Source organism: Acipenser ruthenus, chromosome 5 (genome assembly GCF_902713425.1).
Source record: "Acipenser ruthenus chromosome 5, fAciRut3.2 maternal haplotype, whole genome shotgun sequence".
NCBI classification, from domain to species: domain Eukaryota; kingdom Metazoa; phylum Chordata; class Actinopteri; order Acipenseriformes; family Acipenseridae; genus Acipenser; species Acipenser ruthenus.
Window position 1 is genome coordinate 64,894,637 of NC_081193.1, and position 25,500 is coordinate 64,920,136.

Genomic DNA, 25,500 nt, shown 5'->3' on the forward strand with positions numbered 1-25,500 from the left:
TTGGGACACAATTCCAGTCGCAGTCAACTACCACACAGTAGAGTCTTCATCGACGTGCACTCTCACTTATTTATAGTATCAAAACAGCAGTAGTACAGTACACTATAAGTATCTTCTCTTCAACACTCCTTAAAAGATGTGAAATGTCTGCTGTTTACTGTAGTGACTTCTGCTGCACTTGCCAGGAGTGTGTTTTGTTATTCATTAAACGGCAGCTGCACCCATACCAATATTTTTGTGAGGGTTACAGTCTTGTTGGCAGAACCACATAGTCTGCATATATTCCATACCACATGGAGTGTCCTGAGATTGCATTTGGACATAGGAACTGACTGTAATCAAGATTCTGGGATAAATTTCCAAAGCACATCTGATCCATTCGGAGCTCATCATTTCTGTTGTGACTCGTAAAGCTTTGTCATTTCCCTTAGTTAAGAAACAACCCTAAAAACAACCTTGCATAATTTAGTGAACAAAACACAGATCTACAAGAGCAGAGTTTAATCTTGTGGAAAACCTGTACATTTTTTTTTTTTTTTTTTTTTCACATTCAGCAATTCTGGAGTTGCTTATATCGTGTTACTGTGTAGTCAATATTGACTGCTTTTGTAGACAGCTTTGAAGAGGTGTGTGCCGACCAAATTTGTGAAAATTGAAGCAGCCCTTTTATAGTGCTGCGCTGGTCAGCATAGAGTTTCTATTTTTTTCTCTTTCTTTAACAAGGATGCTTAAGAATGCTTTTCAATTGCTTCGAGAACCTTGTGAACAGATTTGCCAGTAGAAAATGAATTTGATTTTGCTTTGTAATATCTTTCCTTTTACAATGATGAACTAAACTAGTGTGCTTAATCCAAATCCCTTAATGTAACTGATTTCCGTGGTTTAATCTTACTTGACTTGTACAGCAGGCCTACAAATATGCTTGTTTTGTATATCCCTGGAATCACGGATTGAGTGGAGGAGCCCGTATGAGTACAGTATCCACTGTTATAATGACACATTCTATAGCAAGTCTCAGAATTTTGGAATATAAGGAAATACTGCACTACCTGTCCATGCAATATGTCTTCCTGTACTATATGTCTACATTGTCTTAACTTGGTTACAACATTGTTGAAAAGTTATGAGAATCAAAATTGTGATTTAAAAAAATGTAAATGTATTTTTTTTTGGCGCCGATCTTTGTCAATAGTTACTGCAAAGTTTAACAGCATAACAGCCACTTGTCAAAGTGACACCTCCAAAACAGGCAGGCCACACAGCAATAATACAATGAGTAACGGCCAACAAACATAATGCACAAATTATATTTCTGTACATTTTGGAAACACAACTAAACAAAATTCACTCACATTGTAAATATTTAAGTATTGTATAACGCACTTCAAATTTCAGCATAGGAAACCAAGCACATTGTAGTTACACAAATAATGAGGTGCACTTTTTCTATACAGAGACTGTGTGGTACTATGCAAGGTCGGCATATGGTCTTCAAGGAGATTATTTTAGTTTTGAAAGACCAGATTCCTCTCGCGTTTTTATTTCTTTAGACACTGGGTTCAGTTTGAAAAATAAAAAAGCTTGACAGCTCTGAAGGTGCAGAATTTGTAATAGATTATTGTATCTCCTGCTGTTTCTGCCCAATACAACCTTTTATTCATTTGGAATTTAAGGTCATATAGTGGACTGCAGGTTTGTTTCAGAACAATTGATTTTCTATGAAACAGATTAGCTGAATGTCACGGTCTAGCCCTTTCCCTTACATATGCTAATTATTAGATTACATTCAGCAGTTGGGAGCTTTGTTTGAGGAGGTGGAGGAGGAGTGTGGATTATTGGGCAGCTGTATGCATTTCATCTAATTGACTCCCAATGGCAGCCAGATTTTTCTCTCTAACACTCTAAAAATGGTCATAGTACTTCGGATATTGCTCAAGGGTTGCCTCTGTTGCAATGTAGCCGCTCATTACTAGAAGAAAGAAAAAGAAATTATAAACAGAGCAGTCAACAGCGAAGTGCTGGTATTTTTGGTGGTCCTTTTTTGAAAATTAATACATTTTAGAAACTTCCTAATCATTAACAACTGGGAACTAGTCTCAATGGCAATTTGGATTGCAGTCGATGGGCAAGACCTTTTGTCTCCCTTCTCTGAGCTGAAATTTGGCTGTCGTGATGGATTTTAGGACTGAAACTTGATTTTCAGGTACAGTATGTGTTTTCATTAGAGCATACAGTATTTTATGTGTTGGTATCCACATATAATTAATGTTATGTACTGTATCATATACATGCTTAATGTCATGTGAATGAGTGCTGTTTTGTACAGCGTTAAAATATACAGGAAAAGGTGAGTATTCTGTGAGAAGAAACATTAATTCCATTGATCTCCAGCAACGTGCTGCAGTTAACATTGGTGTCTACGGTACTTTTCAGTTGGCGTCCACATTTGTTAGCTATACAGTAGTATGATTTAATGTGTTTTTTTTCATATTTCTACATAAGCCTGTACCTTGTGACTTTTTTTTTTGTAGGTATTGATCGAAAATACATTTTGTGACATAATTTACAAGAAAAACAACCTCATACAGTATTGCTTGTTCTTGCACAGGAACCAAACATACTTCAGTCAAACTTTATCAGAAATAAAATGTTTAAAAAATGTAGTAGCTGTCCCCCATTTCTCACTTTCCAAATTTATTTTTGAACATGTGCAGGTTACCATGTTTAGTTTTCATTTCTTGATGTGAGAATTTGTGTCGGTGACCCTTTGAGAAACTTGATGAGAAACCCCTCTGCCTTGTGGTGAAGGAGAGGTTGGGATAAACTGTCAACGCTACAGCAGTTGTTTTTTAAATGCATGTTAAGGCAGTCAGAAAATATCACAGGTTTTGTGTCTGCCCGAATGATTTTTGCACTTCATCAGCTAGGCTTAAATTAACACTCGGAGCATTCTTCAAAAAGAAGAGCTGACAGCTGGCAAGAGTTACTTTCGAATACATTTTATCTTGCAGTTAAGGATGTTACTTCAAGGTTGACTGCTTTGTGGATTGATGTGATTCATTGTCATAATGTCGCTGGAAGAAAGCAAAAAGAAAAACATTAGGGTATGGTATTGTTTTGGGATCTCCAACCACAGCCTCCTGTTTCTGAATGTGAAAGTTTGTTTGTGTTGTGGTGTTCACAGGTTTTGTTGCCAGATGGCCAATTGGATGGTATCTGTTCATGGAATTGCTGCAGCCTGTCATTCTCAAACCTTGTTTAAAAAAAAGGCTGATACATTTTAATAAACAATTTCAACAATCTAAAATGTAGAACAGGCATTTTAATGACAAATGTGATTCTTTAAAATGTGGTAGAGTTCATGGCCTTTAGAGGTGGAAATAAGACTACAGTAAGTGTCTTGGTTAAACCCCTTCAGAAGTTGGCAACCCACACTATGAACTATGCCACAGTGGTAAAGTATAAAATTAATATACATAGTAAAGCCTTGAAGAAAGTAAACTATGTTGCAGTCCAGACAGTTGTATTTCTTTGGCATCGGTGTGGTATGGACTTCTGCTCCTCTTTCACTCTTTAGCGTATTTCAGTGGAACATATTGTATCCAATACTGAACATATGGTAGAAATTATGAGAAAGGTTAAAAAGTGGAGAAATCAAAATAACTTAACATTAAAGCCTAATTATGGCAAATATTTGTGCTTCCTGCATAAAAGAAATGGCCAGAATTCATTATTTGTTCTTCAACTATTTGATTTCACCACAAAATAAATTTAAGAAGCTTCATTTTGTTAAAGGATGGGTGCCGATAAGGTTTTTTAGAACAGAAAACAAACAAACAATCTTCAAATTTCTGCTCAAAGAAAGCCATTTTCCTATATAACCAATATTAACCAGGTTGCCAAGCTAAGTTTCAAGTACAGTGATACAGAAAAGAGCCTAGCAAAGCATCAAATGAGGGGTGTGGCAGAAAGTCAGTAACCCGCAAGCATTTCAGTTTTCATAACATGGTATTCAGTTGGTAATAGGACCCCATGACACAGGTTATCTAAAGGAAATGTAGGTTAGCAAGTTTTTCCAGGACAGCCATCATACAATATTATTTATTTTTCATACAGATTTGTTTATCTTTTAATCCTTGTCACAAACATGCCTCTTTTGCTCTCTCCCTATGTCTCAGTGATATTAGTCCTGGATAAATAACTTTCTCCAGCTAAATTCTGAAGCTATGCTGATTTGAATCTAGACATCAGTTGAGAAAACCCTTTTTCACTGTCCTTTGATGACAATCAAGTTTAACTTACTGTAAATCTGCAGCAAGGAATTTTTTTAGTTATCTTTGATCCTGAGCTCTCTTTTGACTCTCACATCCATGCGATTACCAAAACCTCCTACTTTCAGTTTAGGAATATTTCTAGAATTCGACCCATGCTCTCTCAAAAGGAAGCAGAGATCCTAAGTCACGCTTTTGTCTCTTCCAGGATTGATTATTGTAATTCTGTCTTTTATAGGCCTTCCTGATTCTACCAAAACTCTGCTTCCTGCCTCCTAACACAAACTAAACTAAAACAGTACATTAGCCCTGTCTTGGCAACCTTACACTGGCTGCCTGTTAAGCAGATAATCGAGTTTAAAGTCCTACTTCTGACCTTGAAGACTTGTAAGGAACTACCCTGATTACATCTGTGAGCTGGTGAAGCCATACACTCCGGGTCGTTCACTTCGTCCCTCTAACTTTGGCCTACTCTGTTGCTTCTTTCCACCTTGTCTCTATGGGTGGAAGAGCTTTTTCTAATAAAGTAGGTTAAAAAACATAATTTTTGATTTGGCTTATTAATTGTTCAGTGCTTTGTGATAACTCTTATGAAAGGTGCGATATAAAAGCCTATTATATTGTTTATTGACCAATATTTGCTTTCATATGTAGCGTGCACATTTGAAACTTGTTATACCTCCCACACCAAAAATATTGTACGTCAAAGCTGCTGTATGAACAGTTGTGCACAGAAGACCTTCTTTGAAGGTCAGCAGTAAGAGTGGTAAACATTGTTGCTCCTGCTTTTTACTGCTGTTTTATTTTTGTTAATTCTGGCCTGTGCTGGGGAGAAGTTCTTGAGTGATCCAGTAGTTTGGAGTCTGTCCCTGTTCGCCCCTTGATTTATTTTAACAGCTGGGATAAGTAAACTGAAACAGTCAGTGCCACATTCCTTCTTTTGCAAATGCTGATTTGACATGGCATATTGTGCTATCCTCCCGTCATGAATAGAGTGGAGTACACCAAAAATTAAATATAATAAATACCAACCATATCTTCATCCTTTTACATTCATATCAGCCACTGTTTGGCTAAATAAATAATCCACTGGTCGTTTCCAGTAGCTCTCTGGGGTCTGTTTACTCTACCTTCAGAATGTGTCATGCTCCCCTGCCTGTTCAGAGCAAGCACAGGCTGCTACAGAAGTGCAAATTAAACTCTGGCCAGCGCTCCCCAGAGAAATTTCTCTTCAAACACCACTTTACAGCAAGGCAGAGGCAGCCATTGGGAACTTATCCTGTTTGTGCCGTTTTGCCATTGGGGAGGGTTATATTTGTTTTGTAAAAGCTAGCTGTAGACAGCATCTGTGACTTGAGTTACGACAACTCTCAGTGGAAGACTTGTTTCCTTTGAGTTTATACCATGTTTCCTTATCCAGTTCCCTTTGAAATATTATTTTTTTCAGAACGTGAGAAGCGGCTTGTTTCTATGCAGATTCCTTCCATAAACATTTTAAACTACAGTTCGCATGCAGTACTAAGTACTGTTCAAGTGACAGTATCCCATTGTCTTATTGTCATGTTACAATTTTTATCCTCTGGCCAGTAGAGAAGCCACTCCCATCTGCCTGGCTAGCGGTTGAGGTCAGCAGGGAGGCCATTTGTTTATTTGAATTGAAGGTGTATCCCTAGGGCCGTGAAGGTCAATTTGTGCGCTACTGCGGTGAAGATCATGTGGAGATTCTAAAGCCCCTTTCACACTGGCATGCTCTACCCGGGTCAGGACTCGGTGTCATGGGTCTGTTACGTGATTTCACACTGCAGGGTCGACCTGGGTGACAGACACAAGTACACAATGCGTGTATCAATGCCCCGGAAGCAGCTAGTTACGGACGCTTCCATCCAAGCTGCTTTGGATTGAACCGTTGCCCAAATTTTGATTTAGAGCAAATGTTTCTTCATCCCTGCTGCAATCTGGCTCATGGTGTGTCTCAAGCAACAAAAACATGGCTAAATAGAATAAACAGAATTGTTCCTTGCGGAAGTGAAACCTTCACGCAGGCGTGGCTGTTTGTTATTGCATCGGCTCATGAACGTCCGTCATGCATTTTGTCTCACTCAACCTGGGTCAAAGCATGTCGACCCACATCCTGCGGTCAACCCGGGTAAGACCCAGGTACGTGGTTTCACACTGCACAGGATTGTGAACCGGGCAGCCAGAACCTGTGTTGGGACCCGGGTAGGAGTGCCAGTGTGAAAGGGGCTTAAGATTGTAATGATGTTAAAATCCCTTGTCATTGCTTCAGAGATCGACAGTGTTTTATGGATTTTTTTTGCACCCAGCTGCACTGTTCTGGTAACTGAACTAAATGTTGTGTGCAAAGCCAATGAAGAAGACCCGTAGGGGAGGGCGCAAAGGGACTTTCTTAGTTATTTTGGATATTACACACCTGACTCTGGAATGTAATGATTTAGTTTTATCCATTTGTAACAAAAGACATTACAGTTATTCCAATAGTTTTGCTTTTATTATCATGGATCATGCTCCTGATATACTGGAACTTCCTGAATGAATAGTAGGATTTACACCTGTGTTACTGTAAAGTCTAGTTTTTTCTAATAGTTACTTTTAAGGCTACAGTATGCACTATACTGTACACTGCATATATTTATAATAAAGTACAGTATTCATATGCATTAGGGAAATGGTTCAAAACACAGCCCTCGTTTTATGATGCTGTACATTATAGTATAGGAGGCTGTGTGGTCCAGTGGTTAAAGAAAGGGGCTTGTAACCAGGAGGTCCCCGGTTCAAATCCCACCTCAGCCACTGACTCATCGTGTGACCCTGAGCAAGTCACTTACCTCCTTGTGCTCCGTCTTTCGGGTGAGACGTAATTGTAAGTGACTTTGCAGCAGATGCATTGTTCACACACCCTAGTCTCTGTAAGTCGCCTTGGATAAAGGCATCTGCTAAATAAAAACATTAAGAAGTGTGGTGTTGCATATGTCCCTCTTTGTGTTGTCATGAGTGCTTCAGTGCTGAACAAGAGAAACCAGTCTTCAGTACTGTAGGTGGAGAGTCTGCTTAATTTCCCATGCCTGTCTGTCTCCTTGTTTGATCCAGTCTTGATAAAGGGCCAAATTTGAATTGTATACCGGTTTGATAATGTGGCTGTTAAGGCATGGCTTGGCCAGACTCCCGAACTTTATTTTTTCTCATTGACCCAACTCGAATTAGAACTTGAGTCCCCCAGAGGTGAACTAAAAGTGTTTATCATGTTCCAACTAGCTGGCTGGTTGCACTTTTATTTTATAACCCTTCTCACCTCTACAATTGGGAATTTAATAAACCTGTTTTGTAACCTTGAATTGCCTTAGCATGGTGCCAAAACTATTGCCCTTTTAAATGGAGAATGGAAACCATGAATGACTTTCCTGTAATTACTGTAGCTTCTACTGTACAGTCTAGCCTCATATGTGCTGCTAAGCTTTGTTACCTTTTGGTGTTTCAGAATACTTTGCACCAGACTTTTTAATAAGGAATGTTAAGCAATGTTTAAAAACTTACACACAAGTTATCTTTAATCGATTTAAAAATGTGTTAAATAAAATAAAGCCTAAATACAAAAAATGCACTGTTTCAAACACTAAATTAGTTTAAAAATGATTGCACCCTGTGTTTTTTCTCCCCGGTACATCATTTTAGAGTTCGCACTTTCAACACAACAGACCTCCTCCAAAGGTAGGAATATTAACTACCTTACTCAAAATGACAGATTACTCGTGAAGTAATCTGCACAACACTGCACATCAGTTCACTGCTCCTGGTTGTGGGTATGCCCTTTTTATAATTTTTGTATGACTTGTATCCATTACAAGGTACTGAAACCTATAGCAATAGTTCTAGATCATTGAGTTGACTTTTTGAAAGTATTTCATTTGAATATTACAATTCCATGTCACATGGGATACAGCAGTGTTGTGTGTTTTTTTTAAAAAACAGTATATGTACAACAGTGCATATGTGGCACACTGACTTGTCACCAGACCCTAGAGATCAAAACAACTTACTATCAAATCCAATCTACTCTCATTCTGCACGCTATTTGTCTCAATCCCAAGCAATAGAAACATCCACTTCATCAAGCAGCTTTTCTTTCTTTCTTTCTTTCTTTCTTTTTTTTGTAACCATCTTTCTTTTATTACATCAAATGGAACATTTGCAATCATAAGCATTGTACATTTTCCACATTTTATGCCCCCCCCCCAACCGTTCAATCCCACAGCAATAAAAGAAAAGAAAAAATAATACACTCCCCTCCCACCACCAGAGCAATGGTATCATTATATTGATCTCAAGTTTACCAGTAGTGAGTCCCATCTTGACCTTGAACTGGTTGGAGTGGTACAAGAAAATAAGTACCTAGTAATCTAACCTACGGTACATTTCGATGTTGAAAGCCCAACAATCAGTGTAACTGCTGGGATAAAGGAATGTCTTGCTGGACTTGTAAGAGCACATAATACCAGTTAAGGCCTTACTGCAGTTACTCAATTAAACATTTAGCTTGTACAGTAGGTGTACAGTATACCTATTTACACTTGTACAGTATGTGGGCCATTCTATGAAAATTCAATGATTGTTGGACTACTGACATGTCCAGGACTTTACCAAAATGTTCTGCATTAAGAGAGACTTAATCTTCGGCTTGCCGTAAATCTGATTTTGATGACCTATCGGTGTACAGACTTACTGTACCACTTTCATGGACTTGCATGTATCTAGCACATTTTGAATTTCTGAACGTAGATTTTTAACATCAAGCATACCGCCCAGTATATACAGTAAACAGCATTTCATTTCTTAGCATGGTTTCTGCTTAATGGCAACCCATTATAAATGAACCGCAGCACTCAAAGTTTTATTTAACAGTTCTTGGAATCATTTACATGAATGCTATTACTACTAAAACAGAATGAGGAAAATTAATGCTTCAGTAATCTGACTAGATTACTGCTGATTTTATTTAATTTTTCCTTCTAGAGGTCTGTGTTTGTTGGCAGGAATTCAGACAGACGAGGGAGGGGATTTGAGGCCTGAATGTCTACAGTGGTATGCCGAGTGCACTGTGACCTACTGTGGTTTTTAAGTTAAGTCAGCAGTAGGAGAAAATGCACTGCACTGTAGACTGGCCCCTGGCCTTGACCAAAATTCTGTTGACATCAGCATGAGATTGCTGCCAGCTTTGGAATGGTGACTGGTGATCACTGGTGTTATCAGGTTTGTGACCCTAGACATTTCAAGTTTTAGTGTTAGGTAGCATGTTTTAAAAACTATCACTGTATGTGTTTGTTTAATATACCGAACATTAAAAGAAACGTATCACTATTATAACACACATTTATTTTTAAAAAAATAAGGTGTATAAATGATGGACATTGACGAAATGTTTTTGGTTTCTTTTCATTCTTGCCCATGACACGCTTGAGTGACTATGACTGAAGCATATGCACTTAATCACCTAATTAGTGAGACAGTTGATTGGACACTGGATATGGAGTGATTTCAGCTGTTGAATTGCAAGCTTGAATAAAAGCAATAAAGAAAATCACAGAAAAAAAAACAATATGCCACGTCTGTCAAGAGAGCAGCACCTTTGTGCAATTGGCATGTTGGAGGCTGGACTAGGGCAGCGTACTGTGGCTCACCGTCTTGGGTGCTTACAGCCAGCAATTTCAAACCTGGCGAGACGGCATAACCAGACACACTCTGTCAATGACAGGCCACAAACTGGGAGACCGAGTCACCACACCTGCCCAAGATCGACAGATCATTTTGCAGCATCTTCGTGATGTCAGTTGTTAATCAGCACAATAAAAAGTCACTGCACCTGCTCTAAAACAGAGTTTTTCATTTTTCGATCACATCTTGCGAATTTTATCCAAATATAAGTGATAAGTTTCATTTGATGCTCCTGAAACTGATTTGAATCAATTATTTCTCAGCTGCCTTGTGGAAGTTGGATTCTAAAACTTATTTATTTTAATGTTTTTTTTTTTTTTTTTTAAATTGATGTATTACTTACTGTAAAACGTGTAATTGTAGGAAGATTGTATTGAGGAACACTGTTTGTTGTTGTGTACAGATCTGAAATGCTTTTTTTTTCATTGTGGTACATCACAGTTGTACAGTTTATGTTGCTCATTTCAGTGAACTTGTTAGTATTGGGAAGGAATGTGGAGTAGCTGCAGTAATTGAATTGACAATAGCATATTGTTAATCTCCTTGCTCCCAGTTCCAACCCAGATGGTTTATAGCTACAGTGTAGCTCAAGTTTGGGGACATGCAGTACTGGCCATGAGCTACTGACTTCATATTTGCAGGGATATAGAAACACTGCATGTATGTTGGCGACCATGACTTTGACATCTGCAGTCCACAATGTTTTTCTCAGTAAAGTTTGATTTACTGGTGTTTTAATACTTCGCTGTCACGTTGTTTTAATCTCTCCTCTGGCCATATCACCGATCCATTAGAGATCACAAAGTAGGCTTTATCCATTTTACATCATGTTCAGAAATTTTTTGATTAAAACTGCTATTCCCTATACATTATGCCTCTGGGGATGCCATTTCTAGTTATATTTTTGGTAGGGGAACCTGGCAACCTATTGTTTTTGATGATTCTGAAATGTATTAGATTCCCCAACAAAAAATACCTGCGAGAAGAGACATGGTATCTGAGTTCACAAGGGCTCTTGTTGACTGTATTTTCAAAAGTCAACTTCTAATCTTGCTGACAGCCTTGTTGGTACTGTACTGAGGAGCCTTCCATTATTTACCTTGTTGACAGAAAAATCCAAAGCCAGTGTTTCGTCTTTACATGCTGTTCTGAAATGTTACTGTGTACAGAACAAATCTCATTGCAATGTATTTGGTCACAGAATGACATTTAGGCTCAGTAAAACTGTAATGGTCTAAGGTTGAGTACAGAACAGGGTGCGAGTCATCACTTATAGGGCAAACAAAGCTGCACCTACTATACAACATGTGTCCCCTGGTTCAGGAGTTTAAATGAACTGTGCAGATATGCTGTATAATAATAGCTTTGATGCATAGACCATGGCTTAATTACAGCACTCCTGCTTATCTACAGCAGTCAAACTTTTCCAGAGGGAGTTTATTAATAAAGCACTGTAAATATCTACAGTACTGTAGAGAAGAGCGGCTGGCCAGGGTCTCTCTGGTCTGCTCTTAACTTGAAGGGAATTGCAGGGCTACTCCTAATGAAGGAGGCTTCTAAAGGCAAGCACTATGCTGGAAGCGGGTTCAGTGTTTCATATAAGCTGTACTTTGTCAGAACAGGTAAAGAAGAAATGAAAACGAATGTACAGGGCAACACCAATAATCATACCTTTTACTGTATGTAGTATCTCTTTGTAAAATTAAAAGAGAAAATAGTTTTTTGTGTGGGTGTCCCATTGCAGTAATAACCATTACATTGGCTGTACTGTATTCATTCAGTAGACAGTAGGGATTTAAGTGCATTGACTTTTTATTTATTTATTTATTTCATGGAGGACAACAGACAATCTGTACAGTAGTTTAAACCGAATCTGAAAGAGTCCTCAAAAGTGAACATATTAAGGTGAACAAATCGGCGTGACTGAGTGAAAGGAGTTTTTTTTGTTTACTGGTACTGTTCCTGTAAGTGAAACAAACCATATTTGAATCCTGAAATAAATATTAACTCAAGACATGTACATCTTATTTTTTTTGTTCCAGTTTTTATGAAAAACAGACTCCCCTGCACTCAGATTTATCCAGTATTGCATGCATGGTAGGAGACATGGGGGCTGTACAAGCCCTGTACAGTGTCCTTGTCAATCTGCTACTGAACTACATACAGTACAGTGAGATTCTACTGACAACCATTTTCTCGCCAGTTTGTAAAGCTCAGTGTCTGCTCACTGTTGCTTCCCATACCAATGTAAGGATTGAACAGGGACAGTTCTTTGATCCCACCCTTAACCAATTGCTAATACAGGACAGTTTATACATATAATCCGGATCGGCAGTTATCACTTTACCTAAAGCCTTAAATAATTACAATGCAGAACAATTTCTCCCAAGAAGATGACTAAAAGATGCAGTACAATTACATTCTTTATGATGTGCAGTACTGGGTATTACTGTATCATGATTTGTGTCTCTGCATACTGTCCTCCCAATTTAAACAATTCCAGTGTCATTTCTTATTCTAATACAGGGGTGCCCAAAGTTGACTGAGCAGAGGGCCGCATAGCAAGGCTACTGTGGGACCGTGGGCCACAATTTGACCAAATTGCATGGATTACAACAATGCTGTACCCACCGCCTCAACAAAAATCAATTGTATATTAGAGTAAATTTTGTCATTTATTTTAGAACTATTTTCATGGCAATAGCTTCAATCATTTTATTAATTATACAGTACATTTAATTGTGTGTTACTGTGAAGTCTCAGAGGGGTTATAAAAAAAAAATGATCAGGCAAAAAATGTATCTAAACATTTTGAAAACATGTTTTCCCAAGGTTCTCCCCAGGAATTCTGTACAGCTGGGTGGCAGAACATTAGCCAGGAGCACTTTCAACGGAAAAACAAACTTGCCTTTTACCTTAAATATATAATACAACAAAGCATTTGAATAATGTGTTGTCTTTCATTGACTATATCTGGTTGCACTTTTTTATATTCTACATTTTCTTTTTCATTACTGTTTTTTATTATGGTAAATGACCGTGCTTATTTATTTAGGCACTGTATGATTTGACTGGGGAAAGATAAAGTAGGTTTAATGGAGTTCACAAAAAAGGTAACCTTTTCACTTCCTTTTTAGCGTAATTATTGATCTTATTACTTCATTTAAATTGTTTTCTTTATGTTAAGTCTTCAGGGCATTTTGTTAATGCACGTCTATCTTTGTTTTTCGCTGTTCTACATTTTTTTAATGCAACTGTTCATTTTAACCGTTTTTTTTTTACACAGCAGTACTCGCACTTGTTTGGTCACCATCATAACTATTGCATGAAGCCGCAGTGTAATAATCCAGCACCTCTGCACTTAAGCATTTGTATGTCGGCTTCAGTGTTCAGCTGATATCCCATCACGCCTTTCATGAACGGCGTACATGAACCCCCAATATCTCTCACAAGCACCTGGGTACATATTTTTACGATATCATGATAGGAATATTCTTTTTTGTTGTATATCTATAGCTATTATGTACGCTATATCACCTTACAGTACAATAATACGACAACAAATGGACTGACTGATAATACCCGAAAATAATCTTTAATTTGTTTTTAATAATGTAGCCTGTGCAAATATAGTATTAGGAGGTGGATTGCGCGGATCAGCGGCTTATTTTGAAAACCCTGCATTCATTGTCACTATTTTTGCTTTGAAAATAAATCGGTTATTTTTTTTGGCAGTCATTTTAACGTTTTAGCCTCTCGAAGTGCTTAACACAGAAAACCCGCCCCTTCAAGTCTCTGATTGGTTAAATGTTGTGTCAAGACGTAACACAGCTGTCATGTGGTTCCAAGATCTTTTTTTTTTTTTTTCACCCAGCAATGTGCAAGTGGTCTAGTCTGCTAGAAGCACAATCAAGCCTTATTGTTAAAGGCACAGTAGCAACTGCAAGACGGGCGGATCAGGTTTTTTCAGCCGGGCAGCGACACCCATTTTGCCGGACGGCCCGGCCCGCCTGGCTGAAAAGACCTGCGGAGAAACCTGGTTCCAAATTCCTTTATGGCCATTTGAAAAGCATTCAGTCAAGTATCCAGCAGAGTGATCTAAAAGGGATATGTCATCAACTGCTTTAAGAAGTAGAATTTCCACAAATGCATACATATATTAAGAGTTGAACCTCAGAATGTACATGTGCACATCTCATTGTACTCATTATATAACGTAGAATACAGCTGGATGTGTAAATAGGTTTAAACGAAGACATTCATGTTACATTACTTTTTTTTTTTACTAGATTGTAACCTTGCATTAGTTTAAAATGGGAACTGTCTTTATTTTGGTAACTAAATGGTCTTTTTCTTTCTCTCCCTCTCTCTACAGAGCCTGCAAAGAAATACCTATCTTCAATTCTTCTGAACTAGCCTTGGAGTATGAAATGTATTCGTCCTTTCCCAGAATAAATCAACATTTAAATTCCAGTTTTTTTCTGTGACCGGCAAGTGCTTTTTTGACTATCCTGCAGACCTATTTAAAAGAGATTATGGACTTGTAATGTTACTACTTTTATTTTGCTACAGTTACTGTGTAGCAAAACGACACTGTCCTATTCAAACTCCCTTAGTGCTACTAAATGAATGAATGAATGATGACAATGCAATGAAGAGTGATTGCTCGACAAGGTGCCTGTTTGCCCTTGAAGGGATATGAGTGATCCAAGTCTTAGACTGGCAGACCTAACCCATTCAGCTGGAGTTTCTGGAGGATTCATGGACGACTCAATAAATATGCAGGCGGATGACCTGTTTGCTAGAAAGTTTAAAGCTTTGAATGGTAACATGGGACCACCGTCTTTAAATACACAGGGGAAATCTGAAGCTCCAGCTATGCCTAAAATGGGTGTACGAGCAAGGATCTCAGAGTGGCCTCCTAGGAAGGATGGTTTGGAAGGCAGACCTCCACCAAACTATGAAAGTTTAGTGTTAGGGTTCCACAATGGACAGATTGACCAAGACATGGGCTCAATTAACGAAAGAAGCCAGGAGGTATCTGTGGATTTAGAGTTTGCAGAGACCCAATATGCTTTAGGTGACATTTTCAACAGCTCTCCTCTTAAGGGGCTCCATCCTATCCGGCAAAGAAGTAACAGTGATGTCACCATTAGCGATATAGATTCAGAAGATATCCTCGACCAGAATGCTGTGAACCCGAACACAGGGGCCTCTCTCCACCGGGAATATGGAAGCACATCTTCAATTGACAGGCAGGGCTTGTCTGGCGAGAGCTTTTTTGCAATGCTGAGGGGATATCAGGGTGATAGTCTTGAACATCAAACCATGCTGCCGTTGGGATTTCCTGAACTTCTACACTATGACTCTTCTTTCTCCCCTAGTCTTCAAACTGCAGAACAGATTTCCAGAGGAGAGTTCGTCAGGGTTGCTGGGTATGATTACGTGGATAGTTCGCTACTGTATAGCAGAGAAAGAGATAAATTCTTTAAGCGGAGATTGAAATCCGAAACTGTGGAGACCTCTCTGTTCCGGAAGCTGCGGACAATAAAAAGCGAGCATGACGGTTTAAGGTTCTCAACTGAACAAGATGACTGCAGACTGGAGAGGCTTGGACGGCCACTGAGCTTTCAGAAATGTTTTGCACACTACGACGTCCAGAGTATTTTGTTCAACATTAGTGAAGCTGTGGCTAACCGAGCTAACCTTGGGAAAAGAAAGAACACCACTACTGGAGCTTCTGCAGCATCACAGTATCAAGCTGCAGGGGGTGCTCCAGGGCTTTGTGAGTCCCCATTGGGGAGCAGAGAAGACTTAAACTCAAAAGAGAACTTGAATGCAGACGAAGGGGACGGCAAAAGCAACGGCTTGGTTCTTAGCTGCCCCTATTTTCGCAATGAGATTGGAGGTGAAGGAGAAAGGAGGATTTCATTATCCAGGGCTAATTCGGCTACCTATGCTGGCGAGAACTGCTCCTTTGAGTCCTCCCTTAGCTCTCACTGTACCAACGCTGGTGTATCTGTGCTTGAGGTGCCAAGGGAGAACCAGCCTATTCACCGGGAAAAAGTCAAACGTTACATTATAGAACATATTGATCTTGGAGCATACTACTACCACAAGTACTTCTATGGCAGAGGTAAGGTTTATTTTATTTTGATTGCATCCAATCATTTAAAACAAAACTTCTACCAAGTTAAGTGATGTTTAATAAAACGTCATTATAAACTAAAGGGATGAAATAAAAATCTTTCATGTAGTGCCAGTAGCTAAACAGGCTTAACTTTACCCAGCTACTGTACTAAAGACGCTTAACTGTATGCTGTTTCATAAGGCCACCAATGACCGTTTCACTTAGCCGCATTGTGTACAGAAAGATAAACTGGATCAGGTACTGCAGACGATTCATTGCAGCTGTTGGTCTGAGTGTGGAAGAGTCCCTTGTAATAAAACCTTATGACAATCATTGCGATTCCTGTGGTCTTAATTTAAAAGGACCTTTAAAAAAGAAAATAAATGAATGCACATATGGCAAGCTTTACCAAATATAACTCTTCATGGGTAGACTTCACGTCTACTTAACATCACCGTATATAATAAAGGTTTATGTTTTTTTTTTTTTTTATTTATTTTTACTCCACGTTTTGAACATTTTGTCGTGTAAAAATGTAAAACAAAAAAAATAAATAGCAGCACCAGTCTTTTGGCACTGTATGTGATAATTAAAATCCTTATGCATTTTAAGTGTAACTTTTTTCTTAAATGCATGACACAATATGAATCTATATCTCTACATCCTGTCATTTTGTTTGTGCAGTACAGTATTTGATGTGTACTCCGCAGCTTTGTTAGAAAGCTTGTTGAACTGGAGTGTGTGATATTTAGGTATTAGTGTAGGTATTGGGAAGGGAATTTACCTTCAAGCACAATTAAGGTCTTATCGCATATAATCAAACGATGCACCCTGAACCAACAACAAAAATGCACATTTCCTTCGGTACCTGTCACATCCAATTGATCTGAAGGGAGCTGATCTGCCAGGAATGCAGAATGTACAAAATGGACCCGTCTGGATTCTCTTGGATGTCATGTCAGTTATGCATAACCTTCGGTCAACTGACTTCAGTGGCACTCACTGGAAAGTGCTTATATCTAAACCACATAATCTTTATTTATTTCTTTGATTGTTAACAATCATAAATATATACATTACCTTTTTTTTTTTTTTTTACTCTAGTCTTAAATCTTAAACACTTTCAAATAACTCCACTAAAAATAGCAGGTCTGTTAACCAGTCCCAGTCTTGGGTAATGTACTTCCGTATAAGACACTGAAGCTATTAAAAAAGTTACAGTTCGGTTGACTTTAAGAACTAATTAATTTAATGTTACCAAATGAGAACCAGAGAAGATCAGAGTGAAGTGAAAAACTAAAAATCCTACAATTGGATTATTGTGAAAATGAATGTTGTGTTCCCCAGTATAAATCTGTGGCCCTAGATATTACAGTATTCTGTAAACAGCAAATAGTGGAGGCAGAGATTTTTTAAATCTTACTTCATGTGGAACCCAGCAGTGATTTGTACTCCTTTCCTAGAGCTGAATCTGTATTTTTAAATTGGGATTTAGACATTATTTTATGAAGATTAAGGACCAACATTGGCTTTCAGAACTAGGGGGAAAAAAAACGTTCTCAAATAAACAGCTATACGATGTAATGTCTATCTGGGGCTATTTATTACTGTTTATTATTTATTACTTACTGAATTAACTTAATATTGTACAGTAGCTTAAAATCAGGAATGGTAATGTACGGTACGTTCTTCTCTGTTTTGACGAAACTGAAAACTTGCTTTTCAGCAATGTGATGTCTAAAGCATCCAGTCTTGATTGCATTTTCTCAGTAATGCTGTGCTTGCATAGAATGAACTGGACAAAGGTATTGTGGGTTGTAATATAAAGAACACATCCAATTTAGCTTTAATTAATAACTCTCATCAACCATACATTTTTCACTGTTTTACTGCTAATGAGTGAATTTGGCTCATTTTACAGTATATGCCCTTAGTCAAGATGCTACTGAGGGCAGAGGACTTAACAGGACAAATATTAATATAAAATACAGAAGACTTCAAGTTAATTCTGACCCAGCAGTTCTGGAAAAGGGATGCTTGTTCCTGGGTACTGTGAAATTGCCTCTCTGTCCCCCGCTGTGAAATCACCTTTGGTCTAATGCATTGATTTAAAAACCCAGCAGCAGTCAGCCACTGCTAATTGCAAGTAAGCCTTTTAGTCATTTACTTATTTACACATTGTTCCAGTTCAGTGCCTTCAGTATCTAAACAAAGTAATAAGATCATGCTTTTTTATTTTTTATTAGTGCAACGAATCAGAAATGTGTATAATGCAGCAGCACATTTTTTTTTTTTTTAATGATTGTGAACTTACTTTAAAATCATTTTGTTTTGGATCTGGAGATTTCCCTCGCATACTATATCCAGTAAGTCCTGTATCTGATGGCTGTCGTAATGTACTGTAGCCTTTTTTTTTCTTTTTTTCATTTTTTTTTTCATGCCTCTAGAGATGTGCGCATTGGTTAGATTCATTGCAGTGTGCCTGTCATGCTACCTGTCCCTTTTCCCTGAGGCAGTGCGACTCATCGTTTTAGTTGAGCGCACTTGCTATATGGTATTGTGTTATTGGAATTAGTGGACATTTATCATGCATTGCTGCTGTTGTTGGTCGCAAATGATAAAACAAATGTATTGTAACATGCCTGGCCTGGAGGCTAACTCTACATGCAGTAATACATTTGTTTGTGCTGGGGAATAAAAGACAGTCGGAAAATATTAGCTTGCTTTTGCAAAAGGATTCAGATATTAAAATAATGGTGATCAGCAGTGACTCGGATCCTACTGTAGCATTGCTTTCTCTTGGTGTGTCCTATAACCTACTGTACGTTACAAAATCATGAGCTTCCTTACTGCTGAAATAATTTATAATACATTCCAAACCCTCCCTGAAGTTTCCCCTGCAAAACAATCGTCTAACTCCTATATGTCTTTTGTAATTTTAAAGTTTAAAAAAAAAAAATACCCTCTTAAAAATGTAATAGCTAATTACGTTTGATTTGTTACTTGATAAATGGGATCTATTCCGATAGTAAACATTTTTGTGGTATGGTACTTTCATTTGGATGCTTGCTGACACAGGTCTGACTTGAGAGACAGCACTACCAATGAGGGCTCAAGTTAAGTCGCTCACTCTGGCAGTTGGTTGTCGCTGCCGTGTCCCACTTGAGTAAAATGGACAGGGACATAACACTTTAAACCCAGTGGGTGCATTATTGAGTCTTCATCAGCAGTGTGTGTTTTTTTTTTTTTTTATTCCTCCACAGTTCAGATAATTAAGCGGTTAACATTTTGAACAATATTGCTCCTGATGTAACCTCTCATTTTCTTTCACAACCTTAATTGGCTTTACCACAAGACAGCAGACTCAATGCAGCTGCTGTCAGGCACATTTACTGTCCGTCATGTTGAATGACTCTTCTTCTTTTCTTTTTTCTGGCAGTAAATTGGCGGATTTCTGCTGTCAGTGCTTTACTAGGCTGATTCCCTTTATCTTAAACCCTAGACGAGAAAGAATGTAGGCAGCCAGTGTCTTACAAGACCACCCAGTCCCTCCAATCTGTTTTCTCAGAGAAGGATTCTTGCCCAGCAGAGGCGTTTTTAAGATACAGTTGCGGTACAGTATGTGAAGGCTCATTCTATATGGTGACATGTGTTGCTCTTTAGGATCTTTATAACATTTTGATTTAACTTGGCCTGGTGCCAATAAGGGAACTGGATTTTCTAGATTCATCAGGCTTGTATTTTTTATACAGTAGGTCCCATTATAGTTGTCCTCAAAGCAATCTATTTCATGCCATAATCTAAGCGGTGGATCAAAGCAGTTCTGAACACCAACCAGAGTGACACAAACCAAGATCTTACTACTGTACTGCATGTATAGGATACAGTATATGCAACAACTTCTAAACAAAATCTCATCTTTTTTTGCTTGGCCTGATTCAATTGAAGCTTTATACCTTTTAAAAATATTAAGAACTGTCAGAGTATGATGCTGAGGACAACAGATTGCAGAATTGCTGATATGTGTTAGTGGCAGGTGTTCAGATCAGGATTTTGGTGCACTGGCAGAGATTTGAGGGGAAGCTCTGGTCTTCTGTAGTACCCCTCCTCTTTCATGAGCATAAATTCACTGAAAGTAATAAGATTGCATGAATGCAATGTGCTCGGTAGCTGAAGTTCAGCAATGGACCAGTGTATGATGGTTAATGTAGAATAAAGATGGAGTAGGTACAGTAACATACAGTACTACACAATTTGTTTTAACACTGTTTTTGTCTCACTTGCTGAAAGAAATTGTTTTAAATGAAAGCTTGTCTAATATGTGTATAGGGGGAGATGGAAAATCTGAATGGACTGTAAGTCGCCCTGGATAAGGGCGTCTGCTAAGAAATAAATAATAATAATAATAATAATAATACAGTACAAGAAACCTTTTACAGGGGATTGTAAGTAAGACATTTTAGGCTGGTCACAGCAACATTTTCCTGTGGTTTTGTTTGTTTTTTAAATACATTCAACTTTTATCCCTGGCTTTGTGTTTTGTCAGATTCAGTAGGAATGACTTTTTAATCCATTCAGTCTTGTATAGTACTGTATTAATTAATGAAAGTTATCATGTCGGCCAGTAAAAAGATATACCTTGTGCTGAACAGTATGTCTTTCTTTTGTGCCCCAGTTTGCCAGAGTGATTGCGTGCAAGTGGTTGTGTATAGGGTTTTGTTGGTGTGTGTGTTATGAACTGATGTGACATTTCATACAGTAGTTGTCTAACCTGGGTGATGTACATTTGTGACAGCCTAGTCCTGAATGGTTGATGCTTAATACTGAATGCAGGTAAATTGTTCATGACTGCAGTACAAAATGCATTGTGCTATTTGTTTCAGTTAATGCGTGCTAAGATACAGTATAAACTTTTTTTTAAGAATACAATACATGCAGTGTACTGTACATCTAGCCTGCTGTTGTTGTGTTGGCTGCCTAAGCAACCACGAATAGTGTTGTTTTAGTTAGTTATTTTATTTTAATATTTAAACTTTCTTTTGTTTTGCCTTCCTAAATTGTCAGTTGTCAGTGGCGCTGGAACTATTTTTATAGTGGAGGTGCTGAAACTTAAAGCCATTGAACAAAACTGTAACCCCTCTATATGGTGGAAACCATGCATTTGGTTTATAAAATGAAGCCAGCATCAACACCTGTTTATCTATTGAAGTAAAACAAATCTTTAACCACAGTCCTTGCTACATTGTTTAAAGCATACTTACCATAAAACGTTTAGAGCAAACAAATCAAAAAGTAGTGTATATTGTAAAGATCCACTATAAAGATCCACTTTAAATAGTGCACTTTTAGAAATGTCTTGTATAATTAAACAGGTTCAGCAATTTACAATGGTCATTGTAGGCAAAGAGAGTCAGAAGGCTTGTGCTCTGGTGTCATGCTGATAAGAAAATGGACATTTAGCACGTCCAGAATGTCACTAAATCATTTTTTTATAAAATATCCTGCCCCTGTTGTGACAGATGGTGCTGATTGGTCTATTATAGTTTGTGTTCAAAAGCAATGTAAAAAGGCGCAGTGCACTGCACACACAGTTCATAACATTCATGAAACTAATAGGATTTATCATTGCACCAGCAGGTGCACAGCACCCCTGTACTTCTAGAACGTTCCCACACCCCTTGTTGTCGCTGATATACTATTTGAATACGATCATAAGCATTTGTGCTAAAACATCATACTACTGACATTTATTATTATTATTATTATTATTATTATTATTATTATTATTATTATTATTATTATTTATTTATTTATTTATTTATTTATTTCTAGTTATATTAAATGCATAGTCATGTAAAACGGAATTGTATTCCTGTAGCCCTAGTTAGTTCAAGAGGTTAGGTTGTTTTCTCAATGAAACAGAGTATGTATTGCAGAACAGGCATCAGTTTTCAATCTGCCTTGTAGCTGTAGGCCTATTGTATTGTTTGTTTTAAAAGAAGCTGTTTTTGTATGGTACGGTGTACTGTATGAGAAACATATTACACCCACCCCTCGTTTATATCGGTAATCGCTATACTGCGGATTCAGATATATCACGGTAATCTTTACTATCTAACTGTGCATGCCTTAGCTGCAATATACATAGGCACTTAGAATTACTGTTTGTTTTATTTCATACTGCACACCACAAACAAAAATATACAAAACAATTAAGAACAAAGCATTAATATCGTACTGTTATCATATACACACGCATTCCACAGTAATACAAAGTAAATTAAATATCTACTTGCTGAAACGGTTTTTATTTTAGCCAGCGAGGTGTTCACTTGTGGCAGCAGCAATGCGCTAGCAAAAGTCACCTGGCAGTGACGTCAGCTCCCTAGCAACAAGCCTGTTGGGAGTGGATTCTTTCAATGCAGTGGGTTTGGGCATTTGAGAAAGGAGAGGAAGACTCATGAAATAAATTGGAGACTGAAGTTGATGAGAAGCAATTACCCTCTGCTATAGATATAGAAAAAGAACAAACAAGCTCACATGCGGCAGATAACAGAAAAAGAAAACAAGCAGCAAAGTTTCAGCCTTATTGCAAAACTCTGTTTCCATGGGTTGTATATAATAATCTAACACTGTTTTTTTCTTTTTATTGTAAAAAGACATACATGGTATAAGTAATTCATAATGCATTCTGTGTCTGTATGTAGCTTTTCAGGGCAAATAAATCTGGTTCTTGAGTTTTAATGTTCTAAAACTTTACAGCTGTAAATTACCAATTTATTTAAACTGTAGAGCATTATTAAAATGGTTTAATTAAATAATTGTTTTGGTCAATACAGTGATTTAAGGTATAAAATAAAAACAGGACTCATAACACCCTTGAAAACTTGAGCTGTGCGCCATTAGTGACTACTGAATATCTGGAGTGACCTAATGTTTTTAGAAAGTATTAGTCACTAGTGACTACAAAAATCTAGAACCCAGGGGAAACCCTGCTGTACTGTAATAATTATCTTCGTCCTTGTTTGATTGCAATATCCTAAATTACTATACAAAGCATGCGGATAAACATTTTTGTGAAATATGAAATGCTACGATCAAATGTCAGGCAATTGTGATAGTACAGTACATTTACTCTGTAGATTGTGTACAGTACCAGTAATTTACAGTTGCTACCGAATTCCTTAGAATAAGATGGCCTCAAATTTAAGATGTAGCCCAAATTTCCCACCCTAACTTTCAGAAAAAAATAAAACTTCAAATAAAGATGTCTTTACAAAGATACAACCTTAATTACGCTTAAGAGCCATGTATACAATGGAATACTGCATTTTTTGCAATGTAGTACTACAAACTCGTCTATTAGGCATATTGGTAAAGCATTGTATATTGGGAAATTTAACATGCATGTAACAACAATGAATCTACCCTAGTCATCCCCTCCTCTTTTTATTACATGACATCTCCCAGACATGACTCCCGCTTCTTTGAAAATGGCTGCTTGTATGTCATGAATGATTCGAGACTGGGCAGTAACGTTTTGGTTTGTCTTTTCTCGGGCAGTCGGTCACGTTCCTGTTTGCGTACTTATTTTTATTTATTTATTTATTTATTTATTTATTTATTTATTTATTTGTTTATTTATTTATGTATGTATTTATTAAATACACACATTTTGAGAAATGTCAAAAACACAATTTTCAGTGGCTGTCTTAACTGTCTGTGTCTGTGACTGTGACTGAAACATGTAAACTTCTCCTGGTCAGCACAGTAAAATCATGTTGAGCCTGCTAGCTACTTCATAAACTGTATATTTCTAACCTCTATTTGTATTCCTCTGCATAACCTTACTGGAAGTGCATAGGTTCAGCACATTTATGCCCAATACAAATTTAATGCAGAAAAATCCATTAATATAAAACTGCTTTTAAAATGCAGCATTTACAGTACTTTTGCAACAAAGGAACCGGTGTGTAGGTAAAACTCACTTTCTAGCAGACAGTTTTACAGATTGTATAGTGTTTATCTAAAACGGCACAATGCTGGACTATAACCATCAAAATACCGAACTTGCTGTGAATGGTCCCTCCACGCTTTGAGCAGACCACTAGCTAATGATCTATTTATGTCCTACTTAACTTTTTACATTTTTTTTTCTTCACTTCACAGAACATCAAAACTACTTTGGAGTAGATGAAAACCTGGGGCCTGTGGCCGTAAGCATCCGAAGAGAAAAGCTAGAGGATGGAAAAGAAAAGGATGGAGTGCAATATAACTATCGGATCACCTTCAGGACCAGTGAGGTAAATTCATTTTGATGTCTTAGAAGAAAACAAAACAAAAAAAAAAAGACAGTGGGTGGACTCATTTTATTACAACATTGTACTTTTTCTATTTAGTTATTAATATGTATTTAATTACTTCAAATTTACAGTTTATATATCTTTGATAACATGGTGGAGTGAGCTACAGCCATTTTCAATGTAAAAATTGAAACATAATTTTAGTTTAGTAAGTTTATTTTCAGCTACAGTTTTTCAAGACCATGCACTATAAAATGCAATACAGACTAGCCATATCAGGATATTCAGAAATATGAAAAGTAAACTTAGATTTGTAAATTTAACTATGGGCTAAAACACTTTTTAATCAAATGTTTATCCGACATATTTTTGTAGGCCCAGTTTTGGTATTGCTGAATATATTAGAATCAAGTGTTATAGATGAATGCAGTCTGAGGAATCTAGCCGTATTCTAAAAAGTTTTATATATAGTTCTGCACATGGGATTTATTTGCATCCATTTGTGCTTACATTTTTTTATTGTCCTTTGCCCTGGTAAGATTGTTTAATACAATTTATTGGATAAATATCAACAGAAAAAAAGTACAGGTAGCTAAGGATTCAGGGTTCAAATGCCTCCAGTGCCAGTCAGTACTATATGACCATTGTCCATTATATTATTACTTGGTGCTTCAGGCAGTCCAGCTGTAAAGAAGCCAAATCCCATTAGAGGTGAGATGGTGCATTTCACTTGGGTTAACCTGTGTTAAAATATTGTCAAATTAGTTGATTCTCTGCAATGTGAAAATATGTGATGCCCTTTGGTAGAAATATCCCAAACATTTACAAGCAGTAAACGCTGACCTAGATGCAGTACAGCCATCCACATTTGGTGTGAAGAGAATTTTTAAATCTGTAAATGATTTGAATTGCCTTAAACATTGCAACATTCTCTTTGCGTTCCTTTCCACTAAACAATTCAACATTTTCTTTGCGTTCCTTTCCACTACAAATGTCTAAACTGAAAAGGAACAGAAAACATACTGTATGGTGTTCCACCCCCCCACCCCCCCCATGTTGCTTTTGAGTC

At 37.5% G+C, this 25,500-nt stretch overlaps 1 protein-coding gene across 5 annotated transcripts in view; it reads left to right on the forward strand.

Annotated features, from left to right (window-relative positions):
- LOC117403032 (signal-induced proliferation-associated 1-like protein 2) overlaps nucleotides 1–25,500 on the forward strand; it is a 138,216-nt gene that overhangs the window by 36,465 nt on the left and 76,251 nt on the right. For all 5 annotated transcript variants that reach the window (XM_059024379.1, XM_059024380.1, XM_034004867.3 and 2 more), the window contains exons 2-3: nucleotides 14,374–16,134; nucleotides 24,298–24,431. In XM_059024379.1, coding sequence (XP_058880362.1) covers nucleotides 14,697–16,134; nucleotides 24,298–24,431 — 1,572 coding nt within the window. In that variant the 5' untranslated portion in view covers nucleotides 14,374–14,696. The remainder of the gene's footprint in view (nucleotides 1–14,373; nucleotides 16,135–24,297; nucleotides 24,432–25,500) is intronic.